At 42.9% G+C, this 24,151-nt stretch overlaps 1 protein-coding gene across 1 annotated transcript in view; it reads right to left on the bottom strand.

The window, feature by feature from the left end:
• Positions 1 to 4,080, bottom strand: part of LOC126259789 (trypsin-1-like) — a 128,171-nt gene extending 124,091 nt beyond the window's left edge. The window contains exon 1 of the mRNA XM_049956797.1: positions 3,984 to 4,080. Within this exon, the coding sequence (XP_049812754.1) occupies positions 3,984 to 4,016 (33 nt within the window). The 5' untranslated portion in view covers positions 4,017 to 4,080. The remainder of the gene's footprint in view (positions 1 to 3,983) is intronic.
• Positions 4,081 to 24,151: the final 20,071 nt, after the last annotated feature.

The raw sequence follows: 24,151 nt of genomic DNA, 5'->3' as shown, positions 1-24,151 counted from the left end.
GACCTTCCGCGCCGTCTGTTCTGCGCCATAACGCCGAACACAGCCCGCTAACCGCTAGGAGTGCGGAATTGCGCCAACCCGTTTGGCGACGCCGCGGCAGGGAAATCCGACCCACGACACACTTGCCGAGCCCTCATTCGGACGGACCGAGTAATTTCCCGGGAAATCCCGGCCAGCTGTCAAGGGCATCCCGCACCTGCCCATATCTGGACGACCACTCTGTTTCGCAACGCACCCGAGAGGCAAAATGACATCTCTAACTACACTGACGTAGAACATGGCAAAACTAGTGATTCTGATTTCTAACGCTTGGCGAGCTGCGCCAGGATAAGTGCAAGTTGTACGCAGTAATATCGTCTATCAAAATTTTCTTTGCCTTAGGTTGTTAGGAAATACCAACCGTACAGAATTTGTATGCAGTAGTTGAGATAAACTGACGAAAAAAATCGCGACACCAAAAAATGATTAATGCAAAATAATGAAATTTCTGGAATACATTTGTCTAGGTAGCATATTTAAGTGATTAACATTGCAACATTACAGGTTAATGTAAGCGCGAGATAAGCCACTGCAGATGTGAATGTACTTTAATAACCGGTGTAACCGCCAGAATGTAGAGTGCATTGCGTTGCACAGGTATCAGATGTCAGTTTGTGCGACAGAGTTCCATTACTCATGCACTCGGTTGGTCAATACAGGGATGGTTAATGTTGTTGGTCGATGAGGCTGAAATTGTCGTCCGATGATGTCCGCTATGTGCTCGACTGGAGACAGATCTGGTGATCGAGTAGGTCAAGTCAACATGTCGACACTCCGTAGACAATGTTGGCAAGTGTTGTCCTGTTGGAAAACACCAACGAGGAATGCTGTTCATGATTAGCACCACAACAGGCTGAATCCTAAGACTCACGTACAGTTTGGTAGTCAGGGTGCGTTGGATAACCGCGAACGTGTCCCTGCTGTCATACGGATTCTCATCCCAGACCATAGCTCCACGTGTAGGTCCAGTACGAAGTCTAGCTCGCAGACAGGCTGGCTGCAGGCCCTCAACTGGCTCCCTTCTAACCAACACACAGCCATCAGTGGCACCGAGGCAGAACCAGTTTTTACAATAAGCTCTCGCAAATAACGATGATTCGAGGTCACCGGAATGCACACAACAGGGCGTATGGCTCGTACCTGTCCTTGAAGTAACCGATTTCTAACAGTTCGTTGTGGCACTGTGGTACCAACTGCTGCTCAGATTGCTACTGCAGATATAGCACCTTGCGCCAGAGCCATACGCCGAACGCCGGCCGAAGTGGCCGTGCGGTTAAAGGCGCTGCAGTCTGGAACCGCGAGACCGCTACGGTCGCAGGTTCGAATCCTGCCTCGGGCATGGATGTTTGTGATGTCCTTAGGTTAGTTAGGTTTAACTAGTTCTAAGTTCTAGAGGACTAATGACCTCAGCAGTTGAGTCCCAGATTGCTCAGAGCCATTTGAACCATACGCCGAACGTGATGGTCTTTCCTATCGGTAGTGCCATGTGTCCATCAAAGCCCAGTCTTACTGCGACCGTACATTTTCGTGACCACCGCTGTGAGCAATGATGTACAACGACTACATTCCTGCCAAGCGTTTCTGCAGTATCGCAATAGGAACATCCAGCTTCTCGTAGCCCTATTACGGGACCTTCTTCAAACTCAGTGAGGTGTTGATAATGGCGTCTCTGTCATCTTCAAGGCATTCGTGACTGACATCAACTCATCACGCCGAATCTCGAAGGTAACTAACTCTCACGACTGTTAAGTGTGTATATAAAAAAATGTAAAAAAACAAACCTGTTTTTCATCCTCATAGTGGCTCTACTAGTGTCACTCTCATGCGACTGGCGCGAAATTTTAATTTCCTTCTTGGAGTTGCAATTTTTTCCGTCAGTGCAACAGCGTTGAATCTGACTGGACGACAGACCTCACCATTGTCCATTGAGCAGATTTATGCCACTCCGGTTACCATGGAAACAAAATTTAGCTACGGGAAACAACGTTCATGTGTTAATTAGGCTCATATGAGAAAAGTTATTACTTTTGATGAATATGATATCATGATGGTTCTTTCAAAATAGTGCTGCGTTAATTTGTGCGAAGTGTGACTGTCGACGCTATGGGACACCTGTTTTTGGCGCGTCTCTGCCTAAATTGCAATGATAGGAAAGTCATTCAGTACCAAAGAGAACTTTGCCGTCTATTATATGAATTGTACTGTACGTAATTAATATAATGAGTTTATTATAATAATATTGTTGTTTAATACACACCACGAAGTAATTTTTTTCTGCGTAACAGAGATATGGCGAGTGCTGAAGATTATACACAATGTCCCTTTCAAATTTTATACATCTCAAAAGCCCAGGGAAAAAAGCTACAGTAGATATGACAATGAAATTACACAATATGCTAGGAAACCTCAAGGAATTTATATTCCCCCACTAGTCGTGCCAACTATTATCGGCAGAGTGCAGTATGATCGCATGAAGTGAAAATGGCGACTCCACAGCAGTGCATGCAAGCAGTAGTGTGGTTTGCAGAAACAAAATCACCAAAGGAATTATTGTAGGTGGTATGGATGTGACTCACTTGATGAAAACAGCGAAGAAAAAGTACCGTAAATTTCTAGCAACTGGAAATGTTCTGAAACATCCTGTCACTGTACGTCGTAGTGTTTCGGAAGAGACAGTGGAGGGCATCACACAAGCGTTTCTCAGAGGCCGATGTAAGTCGTTTCAGCAGGCATCTGGGCAACCTACTTTACCCCGAGCAATACTGCTTTGTGTAGTACAACTTCTTTTTAATTCTTACAAGATGCAAATTATGCAACGTCAGGTGCCGAACGACAAACCATACCAATAACAATTACGGATATGCTGCAGCGTACTGACATGAATGCCAGCTTCCTGGAGAGATATTTATTCTCAGAAGAGGCGACCTTTCACGTGTTAGGAATGGTTAATCGGTATGATGTTCGGATTTGGGGCTTGCAACATCAGCACGCTGCCATTGAAAATGTCTGTGAAGTGTGGGGCAATGCGCGACAGGATTGTTGAACTGCAGTCAATGGGTCAGCGTTTCTGGACATGGTGGTGATAATTTCTTGTGGGACCAAACTGCTGAGGTCATCGGTCCTTAGGCTTACACACTACTTAATCTAACTTAAAGTAACTTACGCTAAGGACAACACATACACTCATGCCCGGGGGCAGGACTCCTCGAATCTCCGACAGGGGGGGGGGGGGAAGTGGTGGAGGGGGGGGGGGCGAGCGGAGCCGCGGGAACCGTGGCAAGGCGCCTGAGACCACGCGCGGCTGTATCTGGACACACTGAAGCGGTTTGTATACTTGTATACCGTGAGATGTAAGACAACATCATTTATCAACAAGATGGAGCTCCGCCGCATTGGTCAACGGCTGTAAGCAAGTTTCTGGATACGAAGCTGCCAATCACTGCATCGGACGCAGAAGACCTATTTATTACAAGGCCACCAGTTCCCCAGACATTACCCCACTGTATTTCTTCTTGTGGGAATTCGTGAAGGGCTGCGTGTGTGCGGACAAAGTGGACGATATTTCTATGTTAAGACTTCATATCAACGATGCGATTGCAGCAGTGACAGAGGATATGTTACGAAGAACATGGCAAGAAACTGAATACAGATTCGATGTTGTTCGTGCTACTGGTGGTTGACGTATGGAGTGTACTGATGATTGTTAAATAAATTCTCTGAGATGATCTAGCATTAGGTGCAATTTCCTAGGCGTATGAAATATGATACGTTGGAAAGGGACACCCTGTACTTTGGGTGGGATGAGTTAACACGTCACCGGATGCAGTAGCCAGATGGTCGACAACTATCTATTGTAACAAGAAACCTAAAACTATACCACATCTCCTGTGATGATTATGATCTGATAATGAAATAAACGAATGAACGTTCAATGTGATACATACCTGTAAAAATGTGTTCAGTCTCCTTTTGGCCATTCTCGAATCAGGTTCATCTTGTGGAACGAGTTAAGACATCTTACCATTTGGCTAAACGTTGCACAAGATGCCCACAGAGTCGCATTATCATTTCAAAAAATGATAATTTGGAAACTATTCGAGACAGATGATTTGTTGTAAGACATTTGGTAGTTCACAAAGATTTTTCTGTTGTATCAGAATTTCATGAGTGCTCCACCCGTCGCTCGAAGAATATTAAGGCAGTATTCTAGATCTTCACATGTACAGATCAACATTTCAGCGTCAATAGTTCTGATTGCTTCATTGATTCGTGCACGAAGGGTAGCAATGGCATCGACTGGTGTTGCTTATATGCGATCCTTGATGTGACCCCCTAAGAGGATTTTATTAGCGAGACATCGGGAGAGAGTGGGGACCATGCGGTTACGCCATCACGACCTATTTCATTCAGCACATCCCACACGTTCAGACATCAACGTGGGGCTGCACCATCGTGCTTGAAGATGATGGTTATAAAGTTCCTCGATCTGGGGTCTAGGAACTGTTCGAGCGTGTCCAGGTAAACATTTCCAGTTATGGTTTACTCTGCCAAGAAAAATGCGCTGTCGCCCTGTCGGGCTTTAGTCCGCACCAACAATAAGCTCCAGGCCATCATGCATGTGGTTTTTCGGAGCACCATATCCAAATATTGTAGTGAGTCATATGTCCAGAAATGTGGAATGTTGTTTTATCTAAAAACAGTTTTCAGTAGTCTTTATCAGCATCTGTGGGGGCCGGCATGGAACATTCTAATGCATACAGCAGAAGAGGATCACTTGCGTGCAATGCTTAGACCCTCTACGCTTTTTACGCAGAAAGGAGTAACCGCTAATGTGACACTTTACGGATAGTTGATCTTGTATGAGGAACTGACATCTACAGGCTGGGATGAAATGGAATTTGCACGCTGTCAACACGTACTTGAGACGCAGGGAGGAGTCTACTTGGAGAGCGGTCTTTCAGACTGCCTATTTCTTTCAAACTTTTGAACCACTTTATTATGCTTGTTTTTGCAGGTGCAGCTCTCCCATTCTAGAGTGATCATTCCGCAGCACCATCGTCACAGATCCAAAGTCTGCATACCAGAGGACACACTGCGTCTACTGCTGGTATGCCAGCATTTTGATGCACTCCAAGTCGCAACTGCAACAAAGAACAAAGTAAAAAACCTTTGAGAGCTGCTAAAAGTTGACAACAAACCGCGATTCTTTATCTCTAATAATTATGATTTTCTGAAATGATAGCGGGACTTTATTAACACCCTGTACATCACTGGTGGAAATAAATAACGTAGAAATGTTTTATGAACGGTAACTTCACTCACTGAAGATGAGTACTACCTTATATACCCAAGGATATGATTATTTCCGTTCTGCCCTTGGATATATATCAAAAGATGTTTTAATTTTGAGAAGTACTTAAAGTTAGAAATATGTCTTTCCTTTTATAATACTTCGTGGCCTTATATTTACAAAAGAATGTTTTTATGTTTCAAGAAGAAGGAAGAAAGAGAAAAACTACACAGTCCAATTACCTAGGAAGTAAATCAATGATGTATTACTATTGGAAAATAGTTTTAAACCTCATTGCTACCGTAGAAGCCAACGACTCACCGAATTTTATTTATTTATTTATTTTTGGGGCCCGTGGTTAAACTTTATCCCTGGCTGTTTGCGAAGCGGAGAAAACTGAGATACTTAATTTTAAGACAATATCTGAAGTGGATAACAGAAAAGAATATTACTTTCTTTCCCACATTCTTCCAAGAATGAGGCGAATTAGCAGGTAACAATAAACTAAAGACATAAAGCCATACTTGTGCCAAGTATTAGACGAGGTTGTGGCGTTGAAGCGAAAGCACATTGTCACGACGTCGTCAACGATTCATATTCAATAGAGACTCCGTTTCACCACAATGTCTGCAATGTTTCAGAGGCATATTTTGGTTTTCAGCCCACTTTGATATAACTTTTAGGATGAGGATGTGGGGCTTCCATAGCCTTCGGAATATCTAAGTAATAAACGTAGAATTTTTATAAGAAACGTTCGGAAAATTGCATTCGAAATAATCTAGAAAAAGCCACAACATGCAAGTCTGACTGCAGATCTTGCTGAAAATAAAACGTACTCTAATTGAACAGAGGTGATACACTAAGCTCTTATTCACAGAAGCAAATAAAATTAGTTGTACGAAAAATGGAACACTGTTTTGTGTTCACCAATTCCTAGTAATCACGCTCAGGATAATGCAGTGTGAACACATAACACCATAGCATTCGTTGGGCTGATTACGATTCCTTACAGAAATTGTAACGGAACTGTGCTGCACCCATGGCCAACGTGCAGCTTATTTGAGTGATGAAACATGTTGCAGTTTAATAAAAATTTGGAATCAAATGCTAGCGAATTAGCCTATACAAAATAAAATCCACAGTATTATTAGGTACTATCTAACATTCTGCGTGGTTTCTGTTTGTTCTATGTCGTGTCTCCCTACCACTTTCGCGCAACGACGCTCTGAGCGTGTTTTTTAGGGAATTGACTTGTTTGAACCTGGGACCTGTTGCTGGTAAGGAGACGCCAGACCACACATGACATGTAGAGTTCAGAAGAGTTCAGTGAGACTAGCTATGATATAACCAAATACTTAATGATTTCAGCGTCAGCTCCACTGCACTCCCTGTAAAAGAATCTTAATACTAACTAAATTTAGTGGAAGGGGTTCAAGGCTTTCCTATTTTTAGTTAGCTGGTAAAATAACGTCGAAAAAGCAGTTAAGTTTACCACTGGAAATTTTATTCTACTCACAAAACATTGTTTATAAATTGCACTATTGACAGAAGGAAATGTTTTAATACAGGATGATAAAAACCAACTGCGTTCAACAAAAATGTGAACGAATATTCCCTGAGTGGGTTTCCAAGTACAACAATGGATCTAAGGATGACCTATGCCATATCACATCTATAATCTAGGTTTAAATTAAGTTTCACAAAAGAGAAAACTATCAAAATGGTCTACAGTGATCCTCAATTATCTTTAATTACTTATCTAACTTGTCGTAAATTACAGTGGCTGATGTGGCTTCTCAATAATTATATAACAGAAAAATCATTGCGTTTCAGATTTTAACTAATGTAGCAAATGTGAATACCATGAGATTTAATTGACGATCGACACTAGTATTACGTAAAAAGGGGATGTAACAGATGAGACTTCTGCAGTTCTGAGTGAAGCCTTATGCGCTCAAAAATGCGGAATCGCGTGCGTTCATTACCTTGTCGGTGTTCGTCAGGGGGCGGCGGCCGGCGCAGCTCCATACAGCTCACCGTCTCGGAAGCAACTCCTTTCTAACTTCTCCTTACTACAATTTACCGAAGTTGGTTTAAAAAAAACTATCTGGCTGTTTTTCATCTGACAAATCAGGGTCTCAATGTTAACCTTAAGCTCCGCCTATAAAAATTCTGTCTATCTAATGAGAAACATATTTTTCGTGGTGGGGCAATGTTTTTAACGTCTGCAACGTAAGAGAGACGCGAAAAAGTGTCACGCTAAAACTTGCAGCTGGTGTGGCCCTTTTAGTGTTATCGTAAGATCTATACTGTTCTTCTGGAGGGCTCTCGCATCTCGTGGTCGTGCGGTAGCGTTCTCGCTTCCCACGCCCGGGTTCCCGGGTTTGATTCCCGGCGGGGTCAGGGATTTTCTCTGCCTCGTGATGGCTGGGTGTTGTGTGATGTCCTTAGGTTAGTTAGGTTTGAGTAGTTCTAAGTTCTAGGGGACTGATGACCATAGATGTTAAGTCCCATAGTGCTCAGAGCCATTTGAACCATTTTGGAGGGCTCTAGCTTTTAACATGGGCTGGGGGGGTGGTCCTAGCTTAACACGGTTCTGCTCTCGGCTTCTGTTCTCGTTTCTCCCCTTGGAACTGCGTCTGTCTCACGGTGGGAAGGTATGACATGCATTTAGGCATTCTTGTGTTAGTCTGTGGTATTCCATTTGCTCACTCGTTACTCGTATTACTTTGGTTAATTTAATGTCACGATTTATTCGGAGCTATGTGACATACTACTGGATTTGCTTATCATGTCAAGGTTTTCATGGAAGGTGTTGGATTTGCCTGACACCTTACAACCAGTAGCACAATTAAACGGATATAAATGTTGCAAAGTCCAGATTGTGTTACAGCCAGTCCATCGAAAGTGAGTGTAGCGTTGAACGGTCTTTTCATGAGTCTCTTCATGATTTTGCCGTACCACACAGCTTCATCTGTTTGGCATCAGTTGTAGGTGCAAATGGTCTATTACCCTAGATGTGAAGAAGAAAAGGGAAAAGACTGAGCAGCTGAGTGTGTTTGTGGTGGCCACAGTATACTATCCATATTTCGTTTTAACATTTCATTAGGTTATTGGTACTTGTCGGAGCCCCACAAGCATGTTTGATAGCAAGGGTTTCAGTGTGTAGATCCGTGAGTGTAGCCGTCTGCCAGTGTGTCAGGACAGCCAACTGTAGGAAGCACGTACCAGGTAGCAAAGAGGTTTCTGTTTGCCTTGGACGAACCTTTTGCATAGGTTGGCACCACAATAGTGGTTCCTCTGGCCACTTCCGTAGGTACGGGGAGCGGTTTTGGTTGGAGAACGAATGCTCGTGGAGTGTTCCGTGGGACGCTAGACGGGTGACACCTACTGGTGGTAAGTGTGCCATTTCGTTGAGAAGTAAATGTTGTGTTTTATGTAAGTTTTTCAAAGCTTATCACAGTAAATGATTCCTTTTATCGTTCACAGTTTATTGTCGTGTGTGACGAATTTTACTTGCCAATTCGCGATTGTTATATGCGTTAAAATCCAGGGACAGTGTAGGCTATTGTTCAGTTAAAGTGTTAAACAAATGGAGCCGTGCTGAGTTTATTGTGATTCAGTTCATTTTGTTTAGTTTCCCTTTCGCGAGAGCATGTATATTACGTATGATTTCCGTGATTCTTTTCCTTCCTGTTAGTCTCTCAAGTGCATGTGAATGTAAGTGTTCGTGATTAAACCATCCTTTGATCATTCCTCTTCCAAAGATCATAGACCTTCCAGGGGACCCTGAAGTAAAGTTCTAGGGTTAATTAATATGCGAAGTAATAGATTCCAGGCAACAGCAACCATCATATTACTCACTATACACGTTCGTGTGTGCAATTAAATTTACCTATCCAATAAATGTTCTTTTGCCAGAAATTTTGTTTACGCTCTCACTGCTAAAATTCCACTCCATGCTTCACCCAGTTCTGATGTACGGCACATCCTACTGAATTCTGTTTGCGTGACAGTTGTATTGAGGTCACACTTTACCCCCTCCCCCCATATTCAGATTAATTGTAAAGATACCCCTTAATTGTAAAGATACCTTTCAACGTCGTAGAAAGTAAAGAATCAAATCGACGACCTAAAACAAAAAGCAAGTCCTTAGTATGTAGAAGTTGGTACAGGAAGCGTAGTATTGTCAGCAGTGGCATATTCAGAACAAGTACACGAGAGCTGTTCGATAGGAGAGTGACGGCCATACTGGGTGACAAAGTAATAACGTAAGGTGCACCATCTATGGAAGGCGTATCGGCGTGGCCAGCTCTCCTCTACTGGGTTCAAGAAAGGCTCGCTCACTGACACGTAGGAAACTACAGTGAGCTGACAAAAGTCATGGAATACCCTCTGATATCGTGTTGCACCTTCTTTTGTCCGGCATTGTGCAGCAACTCGAGATGGCATGCACTCAACAAGACGTTGAAAGCCCTCTGTAGAAATATTTCGTCATTCTGCCTCTACAGCCGTCCATAATCGTGGAAGTGTTGCCAGTGGAGGATTTTGTGCGCGAACGGACCTTTCGATTATGTCCCTTAAATGTTCGAGGGTATTCGTGACGGGCGATCTGAGTGGCAAAATCATTCGCTCCAGTTGTTCAGAACGTTCTTCAAACCAATCGCAAACAATTATGGCTCGGTGACAGGGCGCATTATCATCCATAAAATTCCATCGTTGAGAACACGAAGTCCATGAATGGCAGCAAACGGCCTCCATGTACCTGAAAATAATAATTTACCGTCAGTGATCGGTTAAGTTGGATCAGAGGACCCATTCCTTTTCCATGTAAAGACAGCACACACCATTATGGAGCCACCATCAGCTTGCACAGTGGCTTGTTGACAACCTGGGCCCATGGCTTCGTGTGGTCTGTGTCACTCGAACCCTACCATCAGCTGTCACCAACTGAAATCGGGACTCATGTGTTATAGTCGGCGCACGAGCGATGGGACATAGCATGTCCGAGGTAGAAATGATGTGGGAATTTTCGCGTACGAACATTTCACGAGTGTACTGTGGATATCAGGAATCCGACATTGCTGCTGCCGAAAAAAGATCCTGCTAGAACGGGACCAACAACGAGTGAAGAGAATCGTTCAACGTGACAGAAGTGCAACCCTTCCGCAAACTGCTGCAAATTTCAATGTGGGCCATCAACAAGTGGCAGCCTGTGAACCATTCAACAAAACATCATCAGTATAGGCTTTCGGAGCCAATGACGCACTCGTGTACCCTTGATGACTACACGACACAACGCTTTACTCCTAGACTGGGCCCGTCAAAACCGACATTGGACTGATGATAACCGGAAACATGTTGCCTGTTCGGACGAGTCTTTTTTCAAATTGTATCCAGCGGATGGGCGTGTATGGGTATGGAGGCAACCTCATGAATCCATGGACCCTGCATGTCAGCAGGGGACTTTCAAGCTGGTGGAGGCTATGTAATGGTGTGGGGTGTGTGCAGTTGGAGTGATGTGGGACCCCTGACAGGTGACACGTACATAAGCATCCTATCTGATCACCTGCATCCATTCATGACCATTGTGCATTTCGACTTACTTGGGCAACCCCAGCAGGACAATGCGACACTCCTCACGTCCAGAATTGCTACAGAATGACTCCAGGAACACTCTCCTGAGTTTAAACACTTCCGCTGGCCACCAAACTCCCCAGACATGAACATTAGTGCGCTTATCTGGGATGCCTTGCAACGAGCTGCTCAGAAGAGATCTCCACCCCCTCGTACTCTTACTGATTAATGGACAGCCCTGCAGGATTCATGCAGTCAGTTCCCTCCAGCACTACTTCAGACATCAGTCGAGTTTATGCCATGTGTTGCGGCACTTCTGCGTGCTCGCGGGGCCCTACACGATATTAGGCCGGTATCCAGTTGTCTCTTCAATGTATATTATAATATTGTTGCTTGTAGGAGTACATAACGGATGCGGTAAAAACATAGCCCACTACTCTAGGGAACTTGTTTCTCTGTGCATCTGTTAGTAAGTAAATTTGCCATAAAACCTGAAGTGCTTTACTAGGCGTCGTTCCACTGTAGGTGGAATGATATCGCCTTCCTCCAAGCTATGACTTACTCAGCCAGTTATAGTGGGACGTTGTCGCATCTTAACTGAAACGTGGTAACGCTGCAACAGTCCTTGCTGTCGCCTGATCATCACCGTCTTTGAAAACAATATTAATAGAACTTGGCGATTCTCGTCGCAACACATATAAATGAAGTCAACACAATCCCTTCTAGCGCGTGCGATTCGTATATTTGCGGCTGCGCTAGTTATAAAGGTGAAAACAAAGTTCTCCTAAGAGATTTTTCGTAAAATGACCGTTGGCTGTGACTTCTGATTGTCAGTACTGTAGTTCGTAGACTGAATGGTATAATTTGAGAATTGCAAACCCTTCGATGGTCACTGCAGCTTTGCTTCGTAGTTCGAATATGAAGGTGCAATGTGATCGCAATCGCGAAACATTCTTCTCAGTAAAAACTGCATTGCGTCAAATCGCGCTGAAAAAGAATATTTCAACTCTTGTATGTTTTTCGTAATTAATAATGGACTTCATTTGCAGTGCTGACAAAGGACACATCAATGGTACCAGAGGTAAAAAAAAAAAGAAGTCTAAAATTTCAGTCTGTATGCACAACTGTGTTAAAACAAAGATAAATGTATCTTTAAACCCTCATTAATAATTCTAAAGGTAGGACAAAGCATTATTTTTGTTTAAGTAAAGAAATAACCCAAGCTCCACAATGTTTTGGTACTGATGATTCAGTTTTTCTTGTTCTCATATACAGTTGTTTCTAAATGTACACAAGAAGCTGCGCATAAAGCAAGAGAAGTCAAACATTTACTGTTATAATATATTTATTTTTCTCCAAAACAATGCTTTCAAAACTTCTTCCGAGAGCAGATGCTGCTCTGCAAAGAGTATGAAATTTCTGATTACAAATCACAATTAACGCTATCTCCGGTGCTTGTTCCTGTTGGCGATATGTATAATCATTTTAACTTCACATTTGTTTCATCGTGTCATTCATAGAGCGCGCTTCCATCGGCTGGAAATCTTTTCTCGGTATTCCGCGCCATACGTCCTTTAATCTCACTCAAGCTAACTTTATTTCGTTCCCACTTTGGACTCACGTTTAAAACTTTCCAAGACAGCCATTCGAAACTGATTCCCATTTGTGGAGAAATATATTGGAGGAAAGAAAAAAATATTACTTTGCGCCTACTTATAAAACTTGTTCTACAATATCAGGAAAAAGATGTGGCGCTTAACGAGACCTGTCACATTATCATGGGTTGTTTAAGATCTATACTCATACATCATTCTCTTGTTGGCATAACCCCTTCTAAAATCCGACGTGAGATAGCTGCTACATGCGAGAAAAGCAAGGCTATAACAACGGAAGCCCACCCTTTCTATGACTGTCAGCCATCAAATCCTCGGCTGAAATAAAAAAAAGAGCTTCTTGTCAACTACTGAAGCTCTAACAGGTATATCACAGCTATCAAGTATCTCAGAACAGCGGGAGAAATGTCAAGTTTTGGAGAAGTGGGTGGTTCCGAAGAGACAGCTCCCACATGGTCATTCAGAAAAAAGGACGACATGGAAGATTCCCAACACACTATTCTCTAGTACATTGGTTCCCAACCTGGGGTAGTTACCCACTGAAAGGTAAAATAAAATTTTCCGAAGGGTAAAAACGGAAAGATTCGATCGTGTCTCGGCTACAAAACGAAATTTTAGGACAATACTACACTGTCGGAAAAAAAATCACAACTCCAAAAAATAATTAATGTAGACTAATGAAATTTCCTTTTTGGCTGGCTAACATATTCAGGAGATTATCACTGCAAGCTGACAGGTTAATGTTAGCTCGAGATAAGCCACTGCAAATGTGAAATACTGGTACATTAATAACCGATGAAATCGGCAGGATGTTGAATGCAGGCATGAAAAGGTGGATGCATTGTGTTGTACACTTGGGGGTGTCAGTTTGTGGGATGGTGTTCCATGCCTGTTGTCAGAAAATACAGGGACAGTTAATGCTGGTTGCAGGTAACGCTGAAGTTGTCGTCCGATGATGTCCCATACAAGCTCGACTGGAGACAGATCCTGTAATCGAGCAGACCAAGGCAACATGTCGACACTCTGTAGAGCACGTCGGGTTGCAACAGAGGCATGTGGGCGTACGTTATCCTGTTGGAAAATACTCAGTGGAATGCTGTTCATGAATGGCATCACAGAAGGTCGAATCACCAGACTGGCGTATAAATTTGCAGTCATGATCTGTGAAATAATCATGAGAGTACTCTTGTTGTCATACGAAATCGCACTCCATACCATAGCTCCAAGTATAGGTCCAGAGAAAGGTGGCACAGTGATCAGCACACTGGACTCGCATTTGGGAGGACGACGGTTCAAACCCGCATCCGGCCATCGTGATTTGGGTTTTCCGTAATTTCCCTTAATCGCTTCTGGCAAATGCCGGGATGGTTCCTTTGAAAGGGCACGGCCGAATTCCTTCCCCATCCTTCCCTAATCCGATGGGACCGATGATCTCACGTTTTGGTCCCTTCCGCCAAATCATCCAACAACCAACCAGGTGTAGGTCCAGTGTGTCTAGCTCGCAGTCAGGTTGGTTGCAGGCCCTCAACTGGCCTCCTTCAAACCGACGCAGACCATCGCTCGCGCTGAGGAGAACCAGCTTTAATCAGGAAACACAACAGACCTCCACCCTGTCGTCCACTAGGCTCTCGCTTGACACCACTGAAGTGGAAAATAGCGGCAGTTTGGGGTCAGTGGAAGAGACGCAACAAAGCCTCTGGCTCGGAGCTGTCCTTGACGATTTGTAACAGTTCGTTCTGTCACTGCGGTGCCAACTGCTGCTCAGATTGCTGCTGCAGATGCAGCATGATGTGCCAGGGCCGTACGTCGAAGGCGATGATCTTCACTCTTTGTACTGCCACGTCACCGTCCGGAGACCGGTCTTCTTGCGACTGTACTCTCCCGTGACCACTGCTGCCAGTAATCATGTACAGTGGCTGCATTCCTGCCAAATCTTTCTGCAGTCTTGAGTAACATCAAGTCACCACGTGTTCACTCTCAAAGGTAACTAACACTAGCACTGTTACAGCGTGTATTTAAAGCTAACCCAATGTGCATCCTTGTAGTGGTGCTACTAGCGCAACTCTTACGCGACTGGCGCGGTATTGTAATAGACATCATCTTACAGATGTAGAAACCCGCCTACCAACTTCAGTTTATGTCGCACAACTCCTTGGTGCTGCAATTCTTTTTCCGTCAGTGTATTAACACCATTTCGTGAGATATGCTGGAGGTTACAGCTTGTGAAATAAATGTACAGTAGGAACGTCATTTTCCTCACATAGTCCGCTCACTACACACATGCTATGTGTTTTATACATTGTATGTATGACAGTACAACTGAAACGTAAATATATCACATATACTTAAACGTATCATGAAAATGTCTTCTTTGAGATGTAGGCAGTTCCTGAAATGGACCAGAAATCACAACACAGCAATAACTATGTAATGGCTACTACATTGTTTTAGGTCCTACTCATTACTATTATTATTACCGTTGTTGTTATTTGCGAATAAGCCCATAAGGATTACACAAAGTACTGAGGCGTGGGCATCTGCCTTCCTTTAGCCCATATTTCTTTCATTGTCTTCCTGTGGACTTCTTTACTCTCTTCAGTTCCAATCTTTTTTTTTTTCTCCTGGTCAACTCGCCATTTTGTGAATTTTAGACGTAAAGAGTTCGCGATTTGCACATCATCTGGAGCAACTTGTGCCAATTTCCGATCTGTTTTGATCTTGTTAAACAATTTCTTCGCATCCATTTTGGCTCTACTACTTTTGTTAAAGAATTCAGCTATTTCTTTTGCAATTCAGGGTTGATACTTTTGATGTATCCATATAATGTTAACCTGCGTTTCCTAATGTCACTATGGATACGTGTGTATTATTTAATTTTCCTGTTTGCCTTTGAGTCGGTATTCTTCGTCTACAACTTTTGTGCTTAGAATTTTTCTTACCATTCTGCGTCCCTATTTCTCAAAGTTTTCAAATTGTTTTCCTGTTCCTTATTAGTATTTCTGATCCACAGGCGCATACTGGTTTAATTACTGCAGTGTAACGTCTTAATTTTGTGTGGCTGGAGATAAATTTTTTATTCTAGATATTTTGGGAAAGGTGGTATGCAGTTTCCATCTTTCCTTTATTTTTGTTTTGATTCTCTTTCCTGATGACTTAACTGTGATATTTAAATCTTGGAACTCATTTAATTTTGGAATACTTCGTCCTCATAAATGTTGGTGCTTGTTTGTTGCAGGTCATGTATTCCGTCTTTCCAAAAGGTATCTGGTGGCCGACTGCAGTTTCTTTCAAGAATTCAGTCTGATTTTGAGCTGATAAAATGTCGCGGGTTAAGGACGCTGAATCGTCTACATATGCTAAGCTGTCTATAGATAACTTGCTTCTACCTAATGTAATTGGTTGGTACATTTTGAGGAGTGATTTCTATTTGTGCCATTCTTCTATTACTTTCTGAAAAATACAGTTAAAAAGTAATTCATCATTATTTTCTTTGGGCCTTTGTCCCACTTCAACGTAGGGTCGGCATTGTTACTACGGATTTGGCGATGCCCTTCCTGTCGCCACCCTGTTCTCCCCAGGATGGAATTAATGTACCCCAGCTGTCTGTGTCTAGTGTAAACTACGAAATAGTGAAAACGTTTTAAAATGTCTGCGAGTCGTGTAGCTGAGGCGGGACGTGGGGACCAGCCAGGTATTCACCTAGTGGGATGTGGAAAACAGCCTAAACACCACATCCAGGCTGGTCAGCATACCGGCCTTCGTCACCAATCCGCTGGGCGGATTCGATCTGGAGGCAGCGTGCCTACCCGAGTCCAGGAAGCAGCGCATTAGCGCTCTCGGATAACCTGCCGGTTTGGTTACATGTGGTGTCAGTTCTTCTGGGTCCATCTGAAAGTACAGATTCCGCACATATGTAAATAAGGTGATGACGGACAATGACTACTTCAGTGCAGATGCACACCAAGCTCGAACTTTTACGGGAATCGATGAGATGCCACGAGTAAGGAGGCTAATGTGCAGGGGCACTATATCAGTAGTGTGTGGTATAAATTGAGAATTGGGGTGCGGCGGGAGGCGTGCTATGGTTGTCCGTACGGTTATGTGACCACTGTGTGCAGATGGCTTAGTGGTCAGCACATCTGCCTAGTTAGCAGGAGATCCCAGCTCACATCCCGATCTGGCACAAATTTTCAACTTGTCCCATTGATATTATGAAAAGCCACGGCAAAAGATACTGGATGCGCAACCCGAAAAAAGGAAAAGGAATTAAAATACTCAAATGATGACACGCAGTTAGTCATCAAAGAGAAACAAAGTTGTGTATCATAAGTGGCTACAAGAAAGGTACCAGAAAGGAAAGATGAATGAAAGAGACTAAAGACAGAAGTGAAGCTGTTCTGCAGATAATTGAAACGGTAGCGCTGGGACAGATTCATTTCAGAAGTAGAAAACAGTATTCATGGAAGAAAGGAAGCACTTGAGAAGGGTACAAATACAACGGATGCATTACTGTAAGTAGCTTTGAATAAAAGAATTCGAAGCAGATGGAAAGTTAGACGAACAACATGAAACTTTTGAAGAGGAAGATGGAGTAAATGTAGACGAAATATGAGTCACAGAAAGAGGATGTGCTATGAAAAATGAAAAACAGAAATACACCAAAAAGCGATAAAATAAACACCGAGTACGTTAAGTATACGTCTGCTTTTACGAAAACAATTTTTTTCTCTTCATCAACAAATGCTGGACAATGAAAGAAATCCCGAGCAGCTGGAAATTATTCGTAGTAACGCCTATATTTCAGAAACGAGATAGGAAATGATGTGGAGTTATAACGGCAATTCTTCATTCGCAAAAAAGTTTAAAATATTTTTAATATAGTAACACAAAGACTCCCAGTAATATTAGAAAATATCTTGTCGCAAGAGCAAACTGGGTTCAGAAAGGGTAGGCTCTGCTCGGGCAACACATTCATCGACAGACAAATAATTGAAAAGTATGTAGAATTAAATAGAGAAACACACCAACTGTTTACTGACTACGTCTAAGCGTCTAACAATGTAGATAGGAGAATATTGTGGGAAATACTAGACAGGAAGCGGTACCACACCAAGTTACTAACGGTAAACCAGCAAATGTATCAGTGAGGACACTCTTCAAAAAGTCATTTAAAAAGTAAATGTAGCTGCTAAGACTTATAACAATCTTGACTCAAAACACAAAATTCATGGCTTTAAAGGTCAAGACCCGGTCCTAAACAAAACTGTAATAAACGATTACAAAATAGAGGGAGTTACAGAATTCATCTTCTTGGGATGAGTTCAAAAAATTGCTCTGAGCACTATGGGACTCAAATGCTGTGGTCATAAGTCCCCTAGAACTTAGAACTACTTAAACCTAACTAACCTAAGGACAGCACACAACACCCAGCCATCACGAGGCAGAGAAAATCCCTGACCCCGCCGGGAACCGAACCCGGGAACCCGGGCGTGGGAAGCGAGAACGCTACCGCACGACCACGAGATGCGGGCTCTTGGGAAGAGTCATAGACATCACAAACGAAGAAGATATACAAAAAAATTCAAGATTTAATTAAATTAATGGAACTGTACACAGAACACCAAATAAAAAGGTGAAGGAAGAAAGCCTAATACGGTTCTGCAAAACAATGGCAATACCACTTTATGGCAGCGAGATTTAGATAATGGCAACTGGAAATGAACAAAGAGTACAAGCTGTGGAAATGATGATTCTGATATGAGTAGCTGGCTACAGACTGTCTAGTATCATAAGGAATTAGTCAATCAAAAAGAATTACAGCTTGAAAGCATAAATGAACAGATCGAAGAGTAGTGAAATAAATGTTCGGATCATGTCACAAGAATGAATGTAAATAGCATTCCCAAAATAATAATGAATTATGACCAAAAGGTAAAAGGTCAATACGTAAACCAAGTAAGAGGTGAGAGATCAAATAGAAACTAACAATAGATAATAGAGACACTGAACAACAGGACGTAACATGCAAATACCCAACACCTGAAGAAAGGGATCAAATAGAAACTATCAACAGACAATAGAGGCGCTGAACAAGAGAATGCAGCAAGCAAATGCCGAACACCAGAAGGGAGAAGAAAAAGAAGAAGAAGAATCACACGGCTTCGTTTTTATTGAGGTCTGGTTTGATGTAGCTCTCCACGCTTGCTGCTTGTACAGGCTGCAACCCTCTCCGTTTACCTTCTGAACTACCACCTCTCTCGTAAGTCGTTCGACTCTGCAGTGATAACAGTGTAGCTGGTTTCTACATAATTTGTAGATAACATACTGCTCCCTGGTTCAAATGGTTGAAATGGCTCTGAGCACTATGGGACTTAACATCTGAGGTCATCAGTCCCCTAGAACTTAGAACTAATTAAACCTAACTATCCTAAGGACATCACACACATCCATTCCAGAGGCAGGATTCGAACCTGCGACCGTAGCGGTCGCGCGGTTCCAGACTGAAGCGCCTAGAATCGCTCGGCCACACCGGCCGGCTATTGCTCCCGGTATTTTCTCCTTCGGAACTGCAGAATTTCTAATAGTACACCCCAGAAACGCTGCTAAAAGCATCCCGTACATCTACAAATGCTATATACGTATGTTTTTCCCTTCTTTAACCAGACTTGTAAGATAAGTCGTAGTGTCAGTATTGTCTCTCGTATTCCTGTATTTTTCCTCTAGTGTTCTGATTGTTCCTGAGATAGGGTTCCACTAGTAGTTCCATGCTAGAACTGTTTACTAGCTCTGTAAGGTGCTTAAATCCAGTAACTGGAAACAAAATTGTTTCTTTCACGGTAAAAGAAGTGAGAAACAAAAAGCTCAATTCATGACAAAGAGTGCATAGTTTTTTTTCCAGTCACATACGATTCTACTCAGACATTAATAGAATCGAGAAGTTAATACATTTTTCACTATATTCAAATAAAATGAACAAGTCTTCATTTACGAGTACTCACGTCGGCTATCCAGCTGAATAGGAGTTCATTCGCCAGACTGAATGCTTAAAACGAAAGGGAATAGATCCAAGTAAACATCTTGGCTAATACCACATCGTAGGATCCGTCATGTCTGAAGTATAAAATGACGTATAAAATAAGTAAAGAAAGTAATGCCGCATGCTTTCCCATCTGTTACGGAGTTCACATTCAGATTTAAAGATAATGTTTCGAATCCAGTTTAGAAGAAAAGACGGATACGTGTGAGTATTACCGTGAAAAACTACAGATCTGGTATGCATTCAGTACTCTGGAAAAACGATGGACAAAAGTGGATTGACATAAAAAGGAAGAGTCTAAAAAGAGCAGAGTCTTTCAGAGGAAAGCGAAGAAATTTTTCCCTGCACTCGTATTTAAATGCAGATTGTCAAATAGCACCTTTATTCGTAACTGTACTGTATGTCAGTACGACAGTGAATTACTGAAAACGACGGGAAGTGCTATGGGGTTAAAAGTATTGCTACTCGTCTCTATGTTGTTTTCTGAAACTTGCTAATGCGATAGCAGAGCGCGAACTGGGGCAGTATGTGGGAAGACTGGGAGAGAATTTCTGTTTGGCCATTCTAATTTATAATATCAGCTGAAAGCTTAAATGATTTTTTCCAGTGAGGCATCTTTAACATCCTCGACGACAACGGGGCATTTTCAGATTTATAATAAGATAAGTTAGACAGAATGTTGTTCATTAGCTGACTGTATTTACTATCACTACTTGTAGTGACTTAATAAGTGTTCACACGTCTTACGTTCGCACGTCCTTAGATAAACAACTGGCCGTTCGTATATTAGTTTTTATTACTTGTTTCATAAAATTACACCGTTACTCTGGTGCAATTAGTCTTGGTGTAATCAGCAACGTTACTAATTTATATATCTTGCAACTACTCCTAACGCACAAAATTATGGCACACAAGCATACAAATTCTTACGAACGTATGCGCAAGTAAATGTATCAGAAATAAAAATTTGCACCTCCAGCAAATCTCTCACACTGCAACAGCTATAATCCAACGCATTTTTGTCTCGACCGGTGCTACTCTATCAAGAACAAGAACACGCTCCGTGAAAGTCATATTAAGAGGAGGGACTTCTGGCCGATTGTAACTTCGTCCTACAACTTTCAGGCCCCATTTGACACACCATCAAGGGAGATTAGTTCTCGCATATATCAAATTAGAAACTTGAAACTCATGTAACATAACAACGGTCTGTTTGCCTAAAAAAATATACCAGAGGCGTGTGCAAGGGGGGAGGGTTGGAATTGGTAAAAGGGGACATCTGGCTCCTCCATTTTTCATTTAATACTTAATTCTCATACCCTTCTAGAAACGATTTTTCATAAATCCATTAAATCTATATAAATCTATATCTTAGCCAATTATAACATTACGTCGCTGACCATAGTAAGACAATACTACGGCTTCTCTAAACTGACCAGTTTACTTACAGAAAAAAATGAAAATTCTCCTCCTACTGATAAATTTGTGCGCACTGTCTAGATAGGTACTACTGCTGTTAAACGCTCATGCAAAAAAGTGTAAAATAAGTGCCAAATAAGGTCAAGAGTCCAAAAGGTTAAATTATAGTCATTACTTCGCGATAACACCGCAGTTTATTGCCAGATAATTCCTATGTCCAGTGGTGGTGTCTTCCTGTGGGTTGGATGCTCCCGTGGACCTTTCCTCCGCGTTTGCGAATTCAGTTTGGGTTTCTAAACTCTGTCTTTTGCGTAATTTCAGAAATAAGTCGAGACCAACAGAAGCTGACACATAGATTTTGAAAGACGTTTAGGAAAATAGAAAAATGAAATGCATCGTGTTCTGGAAATACCGGAGTTTAGCCGGCCGGGGTGGCCGAGCGGTTCTAGGCGCTTCAGCCACGAACCGCGCGACCGCTACAGTCGCAGGTTCGAATCCTGCCTCAGGCATGGATGTGTGTGATGTCCTTATGTTAGTTAGGTTTAGTAGTTCTAAGTCTAGGGGACTGATGACGCCAGATGTTAAGTCCCATAGTGCCCAGAGCTATTTGAACCATCTGAACCCGAGTTTAAAAATCGAAACTTTTTTACAGCCTTTCTCACATACACGAAGTCTCTAAGCGTATTAATTAATGTTTTCAAAAGTAATTACAAGGAGCCGTTAACTAGGCGATCGCCATTGTTCACAAAGCATGTATTCGAATTTTACGCAATGTCCACCAAATACACACCAAATGATATACATGGAACTTCTGTGCAAATATAATTTGTGATTTTGAAATCAGTAAACATTCAAAATAACATATGTTGGCTCTTAATGGTGTACACTGAGGTCACATAAGTTATAAAGCGATATGCACATATACAGATGGAGATAGTATTGCTTACGCAAGATACAAAAAGGGCAGTGCCTGGGCGGAGCTGTCATTTGTACTCACGTGATACATGTGATGTGAAAAGGTTTCTGGCTTGATTGTGACTGCATAACGGGAATTAACATACTTTGAACACGGAATGTTAGTTGGAGCTAGACACATGAAATATTCCATTTCCGAAAAACTCTCCTCCCGAACAGGTCATGAAGGCCCATTGGCACCGACCGGCCGCCGTGTCATCCTCAGCCCACAGGCGTCACTGCATGCCGGTATGGAGGGGCATGTGGTCAGCACACCGCTCTCCCGGCCGTATCTCAGTTTCCGAGACCGGAGCCGCTACTTCTCAAACAAGTAGCTCTTCATTTTGCCTCACAAGCGCTGAATGCACCCCGCTTGCCAACAGCGCTCGGCAGACCGGATGGTCACCCATCCAAGTGCTAGCCCAGCCCGACAACGCTTCGGTGATCTGACCGGGGACCGCTGTTACCACTGCGGCAAGGCCGTTAAACCGTTAGGGAATGTAATGTGGCGGGATCCACAGTGCCAAGAGTGCGCCGAGAATACCAGATTTCCGGCATTACCTCTCTCCGTGGACAATACAGTGGCCGACAGCCTTCACTTAACGACCGGGAGCAGTGATATTAGTGTATAGTTGTCAGTGCTAACAGACGATCAATACTCCATTAAATAACCGCAGAAATCAGTGTAGGACGTCCAACGAATGTATCTGATAGGGCAGAGCGGCGAAATTTGGTGTTAACGGGCTATGAAAGCAGACGATCGACGCGAGTGCCTGTGCTAAAAGCACGACGTGGCCTGCAGTGCATCTCCTGGGCTCACGACCATATCTATTATACCCTACACGACTGGTCACATTAACCACGATTTCAATTGGTAAGAGTGCAGATTCCACGAAGCGATGGACCGACCTGGTCAACAAGACACTGTGCAAGCTAGTTCTGGCTCCATAGCGGTGTGGGCTGTACGTACATGAAATGGACTGGGTCCTCTGGTCGAACTGAACCTATCATTCACTAGAAATGGTTATGTGGGGCTACTTTGACACCATTTGCAGCCATAAATGGACTTCATGTTTCGAAACAACAATCGAATTTTTTATGGATGACAATGCGCCATGTCAGCGGGCCACGATTGTTCACGATTGGCTTAACACTGTGGTTTGCCTCCCAGTTCGTCCGACTTGAATCTCATCACATATTTATGGGATATTGTCGAGAGGTCAGTTCGTGCGCTAAATCCTGCACCGACAACTCTTTTGCAGTTATGGATAGCTATAGAGTCAGCACGGCTCAACATTTCTGTAGGGGACTTGTTGAGTACATGCCACGTCGAGTTGCTAGAAGGTCCGACACAATATTATGAGGTCTTTCACCTCCTCATTGTGGTAACAGTTTTAGAATCACTGCTGCAGGCCTCTGTTCTTCAGCCTTCTATCGTAGACAACACAGTGATAGGCGTTCACAGATGCAGTATCCCATCTGAAGTCCGCAAAATGTTTAAAAGTATGTAGCAGATGCATTTTTACTCTCGAAAGGGACATGATATCTGTGATTCATTAAATCTTGCGATTACCATACCTTCGGTTCAAATGGTTCAAATGTCTCTAAGCACTATGGGACCTAACATCTGTGGTCATCAGTCCCCTAGACTTAGAACTACTTAAACCTAACTAACCTAAGGACATCACACACATCCACGCCCAAGGTAGGACTCGAACCTGCGACCGTAGCAGCAACGCGGTTCCGGACTGAAGCGCCTAGAACCGCTCGGTCACAGTGGCCGGCCAGACCTTCAGGAATAGGGCGCAGGACAATACACAGTAGTCACAGGATTACGAACCCGAGCGCTTACCGCTGCGCCACAACGCTGTAGAAAGTTATTAATCGTAGAGAGTATTTCACCGCAACGGTTTCTTTTAACTGTCGATTTTCTCGACAACGGCTGAGAAGTGCATCTTGGTGCTTTGCCACATTACACCTCTGGCCATGAGCTTTTATTATGCGCAGTATGAATCGAATCTGAATTTCACAATTGGCGGCCTCCCCTTGTTAGCCATTGAACTTTTTGTTTTGTTTTCAACTCTGGCATCTCCTTTATTGAATACAGTAATGTCGCATGTATTTCGTATTTCACGTTATGGATACCGAAGTGCTTGGCCTAGCAGTTTCTCATGCCGAAAGGAAACATAGGTTTTTCGCATACGGTGGGATGATGCGTAGTAA

Source organism: Schistocerca nitens, chromosome 5 (genome assembly GCF_023898315.1).
Source record: "Schistocerca nitens isolate TAMUIC-IGC-003100 chromosome 5, iqSchNite1.1, whole genome shotgun sequence".
Classification (NCBI taxonomy): domain Eukaryota; kingdom Metazoa; phylum Arthropoda; class Insecta; order Orthoptera; family Acrididae; genus Schistocerca; species Schistocerca nitens.
The sequence above is the reverse complement of the archived record's forward strand: the minus strand, read 5'-3'. Positions and strand labels throughout refer to the sequence as shown.